Source organism: Cryptomeria japonica, chromosome 2 (assembly GCF_030272615.1).
Source record: "Cryptomeria japonica chromosome 2, Sugi_1.0, whole genome shotgun sequence".
NCBI classification, from domain to species: Eukaryota; Viridiplantae; Streptophyta; class Pinopsida; order Cupressales; family Cupressaceae; genus Cryptomeria; species Cryptomeria japonica.
In genome coordinates, this window is record NC_081406.1 from 564,042,742 (window position 1) to 564,053,238 (window position 10,497).

Here is a 10,497-nt window from a genome sequence, read left to right on the forward strand (position 1 = left end):
ACCCAGAATGGGTTACGTCCACCATACACAGTCGTCCAATCTTTCTTATTATCCAGCAAAAACAGTACATCAACCTTACAATGCCTTAAGCATCCCAGCTGCTTATAACATGCGCTTTTAGGGCAACAAACAAAGTCGACCTTTTTAAGGTTTTATTACAATGTCGGTTTTCATCAACGAAAAATGGCAAAAAAATAAATTTCTCGGAGGCTTCCGCCCCCGAACCCCCGTTTTTCTCAGGGGCTACCGCCCCCAAACCCCTGCTCGGCCCCGGACCCCGGCGAGGATACGTGCTAAGTGTATAGTACTTTGCTGATCAGTCGCCACATTTTAACACTCTTTTCACAAAAAACAAGCATAGTAATGAGTAGTGACATAGTGATACCAACAAGAGAATCCAGATAAAGAGAAGAACAATATGAATGCTACATCTACCGTTAGCTCAAAAAAGAGCTAAAAGAACCTCACTAATCAGATTGTTACAAAGATGATCATATTGTTCTTCTACTATTAGCTCAAAAAAGAGCTAAAAGAACCTCACTAATCACATTGTAACAAAGATGATCATTGAAATGAAAAATACTAAAAACTATCTTAGTTCACCTCATTCTAAATTTAAAAAATAAAAATATTATTCACATGAACAAAGACATAAATTAATAGATAATGCATTTTTTCCTAAATGAAATCATGACACCATTTAATCAAATTGCAGCCATACTTAAAAGCTACATTCTTATAGTTGATAATATAAAGAGTTCTACTCTTGTAAAGCAAAAGGTGAGATGCCTACTAATTATAGTTTAATTGAAAATGACCCATAGATTATGTTTAGCTTCATGGAAGTTAAAATTGTATTCTTTTTCTTCTCCTAAAGAATTTATAAAATTGTATTCTTTTTCTTCTCCTAAATAGAAGAATTTATAAAATTGTATTCTTTTTCTTCTCCTAGAGAATTTAGATAAAAAACAGACAATGAATATCCATGCCCAAAGAATCCATAAAATCAATATAACACTGTAAAAATGTCACTAAGGCACAAAATATCAGATGGAAAAACTTCAGGATGAAACCAGAAAAAATTTAGATAAAAACCGGCCAATGAATATCCATGCCCAAAGAATCCATAAAATCAATATGACACTGTAAAAATGCCACCAAGGCACAAAATATGAGAAGGAAAAACTTCAGGCTGAAACCAGAGCTTCATTGGAACCGCCATTATTCTATTCCCTTGAACCAAGATCCTATTTTTTGATTTTTTTTATGGGTATCACAGATAATGATAAATCACAGAAGTTCAACTGCAACAAGCAATGGTGTGGGCATGTTTCTTTGTTTATTTGTAAACAATTGCAGGCACAAAGAACTGGCAAAAGGTATATCTATAGTACAATAGTAGATGAAATTCTGAACACTTCATACTAAACAGCCAGCAGATCATTTTCCATTCAGGCTGTTACCTAGGATTACATTTACAACAAAAATATTCTACATTCAATTCATTGTCAAAAAGGAAGCGCAAAGCATTCTGTAAAGAAGTTGATTTTATCTGCCTTCAATCAGAGTGATGGAAATATCGTTTCTGGAATAAACAACCAAAGGGCTGTGCGAAGAAGAATTGGATGCTATCGATATCCTGGACAAATCAGCGTCTTTGTCTCTTGGAAAAATGGTGGAATTTCCTACAGACTGAGCAACATGCACGAATCCGGGTATGGTGGGAAGAGGTAAGGCAATAGAGTCCGACGAAAGCATCAGAAAAACAGAGGACATTGACGGGCGCGCTGTCTCATCCGCCTGTGCACACAGCAGCCCAATGTGAATGCATCTCTCCAACTCCCCTTGCCCTACTTCTCCAAGCATTGGATCCATTATATCTATTCCTTTTCCTCTTATGTACAGCCCCCATGCCTGTATCAAAGCACACGTTTACTTATAATTAGGGATTGCTCAAAAAATGACATTGATATTAAAAGTTGTGTCGATTTTTTAGATGTGTCCATTAGAATCTACTGTACTTTGTGGTTAAATGTTGGATAAAAGCAGATTCAATTTATCTGAATTTATTTCATATGGATGGAGCACAGTTCATATAAACAGAGGTTATAGTGGGGTTTGTTAGGGTTTCGCTTCACAATAAGAGAAAGAGTTTTAAGTTTTATCTACTCCTTTTCCTCTTCTGTAAAGCCCCCATGCCTGTTTCAAAGCACAGTCTATAATTAGGGTTTTCTCGTAATTAGGGTTTTCTCATAATTAGGGTTTGCACAATAAATGACACTGATATAAAAAGTTGTGTGGATTTTATAGATTTGTCCATAAGAATCTGCTGTATTTTGTGGTTTAAGATTTGGATAAACACAGATGATGATCGCAGGTTCAATTTATCTGAGTTTATTTCAGTTCAAATAGACAGAGGTGATAATTGTGTCTGTTAGGGTTTCGCTTCACATTATCCCTTAAGAAAAAGAGAAAGAATTTAAGTTTGTTTACCCAATGTAAAAGAATTTGCATGTTTGAGGGCAAACTGATGTCTGTGTTCTTTCTCCCGCTCAGAATTTCTAGCAGTAAAACCCCAAAGCTGAAGATATCGACCTTTATTGATAGTTCACCCCGCAGAGCGTACTCTGGAGCCATATATCCACTGCAAAAGGTAAAAATTTTCAATCAGTATATTGCCAAATTCTTCAATTTTAAATGTTATAGAGCATCGTACTCACTAAGTTCCTGCAATTCTTGCGTTAATCTGAGTGGTGTTTTCTCCCACAAGCCTGGCCATTCCAAAGTCTGAGATTTTGGGATTGAGATTTTCGTCGAGCAAAATATTGCTGGCCTTGATATCTCGATGGATGATGCGAGGTTGAGAGTCCTCGTGAAGGTACAGAAGTCCCCTGGCTACACCAATTATGATATTGTAACGCTTACTCCAATCCAGCATCTGGCGTTTCTTTGCATCTGTGTTCCAGATTTGACAGATTACAGTTAGGATGGAAGGAATTGTCACAAGAAAGTGTTTGAAACATCGAAACTTATTACTAACCGAATAGCATCTTTTCTAAGCTGTTATTTGGCATGTATTCATAAACCAGCAGCTTTTCTGTTCTGAAAGTACAACAGCCCAATAGTTTCACAAGATTTCTGTGTTGAATTTTGGCCACAATTTTGACTTCGTTCAAGAACTCATTTTTCCCTTGCTTGGAATTCAAGGATAGTTTCTTCACTGCTATTTGCCTTCCATCCAGCAGAATACCCTGAGGAATAACACCACTATCAGGATTTGCTTCTTTCTACTTTCAGTAGGGAGGGAAGTAGAAAGAGATGAAGCTTTTTACATCATATAATTTTGGTGCACCAAACCAAAGAAATAATATTACAGTTGTATGAAAAAAATAGTAATTATTAATTTATTTGAGAGAAAAAGAGGAAGAGGAAGATGTAGATGTCGTATATATGATAATATAGATAAAACTAGTAATTACATCTTGGTATGCAATGGATATGCTCAAGAGGTATGGAAGGTCAATTATCTAAAATTTCAGTCTATCTTTTGCATAAATTTGTGTAGTAGATGAGGTCAAGCTTAAAATCTAACTATGCATCCACTTACAAGGATCCATTCATAACTGAAACAAAACCTTTAAATTGAAAAAGATAATTCATTATCAATAGGCTCATGTTTTTTATTGAAAAAGCAACAAAAAAATAAGGGTGTGGACCCTTTATACAACAGCCCATAGGTGGCAAAAGAATAAAAACAAGGGAACAAACATAACAAGGTCGGGTAGGCCAATAACAACAAACATTGTTAGAAGCCTGCCAAACCAACAACAACCCAAACCCAACTCAAGAGTGGGGAGAAACACCCAAAACTTACACAAAGATTTGGGGGTGAGGGGAGGACTTCCCCTTTTACTTGCAACGAACAACAATCCATGCAATACTATTGTCTAGGACATCAAATGAAGAATCAAATGGGGATGGGTGGGGGAGGAGAGGGGGGTGCAACCAATAAGCTCATGTTATGTTTACAATAAGGTGAAAGGGGGAGAGAGGTTAAGATAGGGCTAGAAAGAGGGATATATAGAGGAGGGAGAGTGAAAGAGAGAGATGGGTAAAAAGATAGAGATGCAAAATGAGGAGAAGAAGATGGAAAGCATGAGAGAGATATGGAGAGCTAAAGAGAGAGAGGGGAGAGGAACATATAGAGAAGGAAGAGAAAAATAAATAGTGGGGGAGAGAGGGATATATATATATATATATATATATATATATATATATATATATATATATAGATAGAGAGAGACAGAGAGAGAGAGAGAGAGAGAGAGAGAGAGAGAAGTAAAAAGAGGGGATAGTGATATATAGGGATACAAAGAATTCGTAGATATAACTTGTAAAATATAATGGGGTGCGAGAAAGGGAGAGATGGAAGGAGAGAGAAAAGGGGGAGAGGGAGAAACAAAGATAGAACGAGGGTGACAATGAGAGATGAGGTTATATAAAGATAGAAAGATAAAGATATACAAAGTGATATATGAAAAGGTAAATAGGGGTATAGAAAGAGAGAGAGTAGGAGAGATGAAGGAAGATGAGTGCATAAGATCTAGAGATAGAGATAGATATAACAATAAACTTAATGAAAAAATAATCCTAAGAAGAAACATTATAAGAAAGTTGATTCTTTCTATTTTAATAAAAAAAAGTTTAAAAGAAATTAAAAATATATATATATATATATCTTAATAAAAGATATTTTGATAAAAAGAAGATAATAAGAAAAAGTAGAATTTTTTAATGCAATTGTTTTAATTAATAATACTAAAAAATATATTTTTTAATTTTTTATCATAAAAGATTTTTTATAATTTTTAATCATAAAATATTTTTTAATATTAATATAAATTTAAACATATATTTGAAATTATTTCTATAGTCTTCCTTTCAAAAGTAAACATTTCAATAAATAAATGATTCACTTTCTATAATCCTTCTCAATTTGAACCCTTGAAATACCTTAAGCGTAAATATAGCAAGTGTCTAAAAAGTCAAAGTTGGTGGGGACTAGTGTGATAAAGTAGAGTTAAGCCCAAATTGTCAATTCCTTCTAGATTGCTGCTTTAAACACATGGAAACAACGTGATTTTAAAATAAAAAAATATTATTTATGGAGAGGATTCAAAATAGATAACGACTAGAGTGTTTTGGCTAGTAAAGATGTTTGGTTCATCTAGAATGTTGGGCCCATCCATCATGAGATATGATTGATGGGCCCATCCATCATGAGATATGAATAGACGATGTAAATATATTCGGTTGTGGCAAGTTTTATATATATATAGTTTTTATTATAAGTATTTATTAATATTTTTTAAATTAATTATTAATTCTAATGTTTAGGGAATATATATTTTTGGTATTTCTTATGTACATTTATATATATCAACTTAGTTAAAAAAAATTATTTTAATTTTAAATAGAATATTACATATTAATATATAGTTTTTATGTAAAGATTAATTGTGAAAGGTAGGTAAACATTTTAAATGAGTTTGATGAAAGTACTTATAAATGTTAAAAATAATTTAACCAAAAAAACATAAATATTTATTGAGAATGAATTAGAAATATTAGTGGTATTGGAGGTATTGGTAGTATTGGATTGTCTAACTGAAATATTTTATATATCAGTTCTAAGAGATTTCCACAATCCATCATATATAAGAGTATGCAGTTTTTGGATTCGATTGTGTGTAAGATTTTTGCATCAACGCTTCGGATCACACTCAGTGATCCATCGTCAGGATGAAGAGAGTCAAAAAATTCATCTTGATGATGTGATCCGAAACATTGATGCAAAAATCTTACACACAATCGAATCCAGAAACTGCATACTCTTATATTGTAGATAGACAACTAATTTAGCTCACATCAAAACTATGTAATTCTTTGCTGGGTGATAGATCCTTCTTGTTTTGTAAATCTCTTTGTATTTAATAAATTTTTATTTCTTTTGAAAAAAAAAAGCAGAAAACAGAAATGTTAGCATAAGACTTCTAAGACTATTTCAATGGGCAAGATAAGAGAACATTATTATAGAGAAGACTGAGAACCATATTAGCCTTATGCAGGCAAGAATAAGGGGTTAACAGAGAGAAAAATTCAAAATCATTGCAGAAAAAACATGAAAATGAAAATGAAAGGATAAAATAAATTCACAGAAAATAACAGTACCTTATAAACGGGACCAAATCCACCCTCTCCAACCTTGTTGTCATCATGAAAATTTTTGGTGGCAAGTTTCAGTGTCTTAAACTCGAAAATAATCTGTTCCTGTTGAGAAAGTGCTTCCTCTGAGTTGTCTTCTTGTGCCTCTGTAACAAATCCCAAAAAGAAAAGAAAATGTTCTATCATTCTTCTTTTACCACCATACCAACCTTAACAAAATCATCAGACCAGAGAGAATGCTTAAACTCAAAGCATTCAAAACCAAATATATATCTACCTTGATCATGCCTCATGGATTTGAATAGTGCCACTTCACCCCTTCTGCTAACTGGGCTTAACTTGATCAAGCAGTAAACCAATATCAAAAACAGTCCTCCCAAAACCGCCATGGTTATTATCAGCTTAATGGGTAGTTTGTTTTTTGATTTTTCTGTATCACACAAGTTATATTCAATAAACGATCTTAAATATTCAATTTAAACAACATATTCTAAATTTTGACTCGTTTAAGACTGACCATCTTAAGGTGATAACCATGTAAACTAGTTTAAGCCTGAACATCTGAAGGTAATGACCATATAAACTAGAGATGGATCTTAAACAGTTTGAATTTTCTTTTGGCAAAACTAACAGATGAATCTTAAACAGTTTGATAAAAAATTAAATTTTGTCAACAGAAAGATAAAGAAATGGCTATCCAATCCCTACAATGCGCCATGATATCCATTATGATGTATAAGAGACATAGATACTTTAGTGCATCATAAGAACTGGATAGCCATTTCCAAAAGGTAAAGCCACATACCATGTGTGTTAGAAATGGAAGTGGAAGGCTGGTGAAATGAAGTTGTTTGCTGAGATGACAATGGAACAGGGGAACTGAAAAACTTATCTTTACCAAAACGAATATGGCAACTACCAACCAAGATCTGTCCTCCACTGTCACTCAAACAGTTCTCAGGCATTCCTTCAATGGCATCTGATACACATTGAGAACAGTTGACAAAGGGCAATTGTAAGCACTGGACAAGTCCAAAAATGGTGTCCCCTGAAGAATCAACGCTCTGTCCAGAGGCAAAACCCCTGTTACCAGGAAGAGAAGCCTTAAGAGCCAGATTCTTCATGAGAGCTCGAATAGCAAGCGTGTAACCGCCTCCAAGGTTGGGCACAGCCACATTATTACAGACAGAGCCCACAATGTCCTGAGATTTCACGTCAGAGGTAAAGTTGGAATCTTGATAGCGCAAGAAGCAGAGTTCTAACCACACAAGGGCTCCTGTGGCTCCTGGGCATGTTTTATAGGCCTCCACCACAGCTTCATGCGCACAGCTCTGGCAATCTTTTCTTGATACATCGCCCCTGCACTGAAACAGACCAAACACCTGGTTCGGACTCCCATTTTCCCCTGCTGAAACTGCCTCCAACCAGCTTTCACTCGCACTTCTTTCAAGATGGGCCAAAACCCTCTTCACATTCACCTCGAATTCGCTTCCATTAGAGTATCTGTTAGCGTTGCAGACCTGTGCCAGAGCACCATCTGTTCTTGTTGGGAAGTTTTTCATCCATAACAGAAAAACCACTGTACACAAGGCACTCCTCAACTCCATTGTTGCACAAGATATTACACAGGAATCCTAGATTTGCTTCCTCCTCCAGCCCATTGTTGCACTAGATAACAGCACCAATTCTTGTTGGGAACGAAAATCCAAGGAGTTGTTTTGGACAAACGTGTAAGGCTCAGATTCATGAAAGAAATTAGGTTCGAATTCATGAATTAAATCATATGTTAAAAATTATTAGGTAAGTATATGCAAAATCTTCTTTTCACGCTAAGCATATGGTTTTGAAATAATTAAGCCGGAGAATGGAGTTGTGTTCTAATTGGTAAAGTTCAGAAATTAATACAAGCATATGGTTTTGGAAAAATGATAGAATCTTCTATTCTATTCAATGATTTGCATCTTGGAGTGTCCAGTTCATAAATTATTAATAGTCAGTTTGAATGTAATTTGAATGCAATTTCATAAATTATTAATAGTCAGTTTGAATGTAATTTGAATGCATAAATTATTAATAGTCAGTTTGAATGTAATTTGAATGCAATTTGAATGTGAGCAGTTTGAAGGAGTTATTTGAGGAGGTAAGGTTTTACAAAATTGTGAGTTTCTTGTTCAAGAGATATAATAGAAAAAACGACATTGAAAAGAATATGAAAATGTGTTAATTTTGTGTCTCTTGATCTTTTAGATCTCTTGGTCTCATGGACATCATTTATTCAACGAAGGGTCTATAGAGAAGTTGGGGGCATTCATCATCACCTTGCATGGGAAAATGATTGAATTGTAGATGTTGGTTTGATCAAGTGGGTTGTCCCATAGGCTATGTTTAACCTCATGAACGTTAAAATTTCTTCTTCTTCTTCATTAGAAGAAACAATTATACAAAAACCACAAATACAATCTCACTCACTAACCGTTTCAAGAAAAAGAATTTTAAACCATTTTGAACAACACCCTAAACAACAGGTATCAACTCACCAATTCAAAACCAAAATTTTGAACCACTATAGGGGAAGAGCACTAGTTACCACCCATGTTCCAATTACCATTCACTTCTTGCCCAATCAACCCAAGCATTTGTGCATAAGTATTAACAATTTTTGGGGTGGTTGTAGTGCGCACCGTTATAAGAACATCTTTAAGTAGGTATCCGGTGGATCCCATAGTGTTTGTCTTTATTACTTTAAAGTCCGAACATTAGGTATAAGCAATTAAATCACGTCACATACAAAGATAACCAAAAGAAAATCCTTACAACCTATGATTACTTAAACTAAACTATAACGACTACTCTGATACTCTTCCCCTCGATATCAACTCACCCATTCAAAAACATTTTTTCCACTTTCGTTTATGTTTTACTACACTCGTGTGGGTATTGATTGTACATGATGATAAGGAATGGACATTAGTTACCACTGACCGGTAAGTACCACACGTATTCGCTGACAGCTGCTAATGGAAGCTCCAGATGAGTCCTTTCACACGTCAGAAAGTGAACATGCAGATACAGTGTCTCAAACAACCAGGCAGTGTAAGATGCAGATCCATTCCAAAATGTTTGGAGTGCATGTACACCGTCCTCTCTAGAGAATTATGTCCTAGAGAAACGGCATTACTGTTGGAGTAGAAGCCTGGAAGTGATTGTTGTACCGATTCTGACATTAGGGTGAGAAAAGCAGTGTCTAGATAGTCAAAGTTGATGGGGATTGAGTGCCCAAATTGTCAAGTCCTTCTAGAATGCCGCCCTACTCCAACAATAATGCTCTGATCTGGCCATGAAAGCAATATTGTGTTTCAAAAAAGAAATGATTCTAAATGAGTTAATGTTGCTCTTGAAAATTGGTGACTTGTACGTGAAAGTCAGAGAGAATTCTTTCCAAATGGATACAAACATGTTGATTGCAGTCGTTTGGCTTTTGTAAAGATGTTTGCTTCATCTAGAAGGAGTGGGCCCATCTATTTTGTAAGAGAGATGGATTTTAAATGGGTATGTGTGAAACGGCTCTAAAAGGACAAATTTATGTTGATATTTTATTGGGAATGGCTATCCATCTTTTCTGATGTATCAATATATAAATTATCTTCGTATTATGGTGTATGAGGACAATTTATGCATTTGTAGTATGAGAATAACTTATGCATTGGTGTATCTTAGACGCTGATAACCGCTTCCTAAGGATTGAGGAATATCCATTGTATCATCCTTTATATCATATCTATGGTAGTTTATACTTTGTTTGATAGTGTAATTAAGGAACATACCACCACCCTCACCAATTATGCTCAATCAATTGAACTACAACTCTTTGGTTGTATAATGTTTCATTTTTTATTTATAACCCAAGGGTGTCCTCACACTCTAGCTCGACCTAAGCCTCTCTTAGGGTGATACTAATAATCTTCGTATTATGGTGTATGAGGATAACTTATGCATTTGTAGTATGAGAATAACTTATGCATTGGTGCATCTTAGAGGCTGATAACAGCTTCCTAAGGATTGCAGAATATCCATTGTATCATCCTTTATATCATATCTATGGTAGTTTATACTTTGTTTGATAGTGTAATTAAGGAACATACCATCACCCTCACCAATTATGCTCAATCAATTGAACTACAACTCTTTGGTTGTATAATGTTTCGTTATTTATTTATAACGCAAGGGTGTCCTCACACTCTAGCTCGACCTAAGCCTCTCTTAGGGTGATAC

General features: G+C 34.9%; 1 protein-coding gene across 1 annotated transcript; it reads right to left on the reverse strand.

Annotated features, from left to right (window-relative positions):
* Positions 1-1,051: 1,051 nt before the first annotated feature.
* Positions 1,052-8,080, reverse strand: LOC131051498 (cysteine-rich receptor-like protein kinase 25). Its single transcript, XM_057986056.2, has 7 exons — positions 7,031-8,080; positions 6,503-6,655; positions 6,232-6,371; positions 3,041-3,251; positions 2,721-2,955; positions 2,494-2,644; positions 1,052-1,914 (listed from the first exon to the last, which is right to left on the reverse strand). The coding sequence occupies exons 1-7, from the start codon at positions 7,830-7,832 to the stop codon at positions 1,549-1,551; spliced, it is 2,058 nt and encodes a 685-aa protein (XP_057842039.2). The 5' UTR covers positions 7,833-8,080; the 3' UTR covers positions 1,052-1,548.
* Between the last annotated feature and the right edge of the window lie 2,417 nt (positions 8,081-10,497).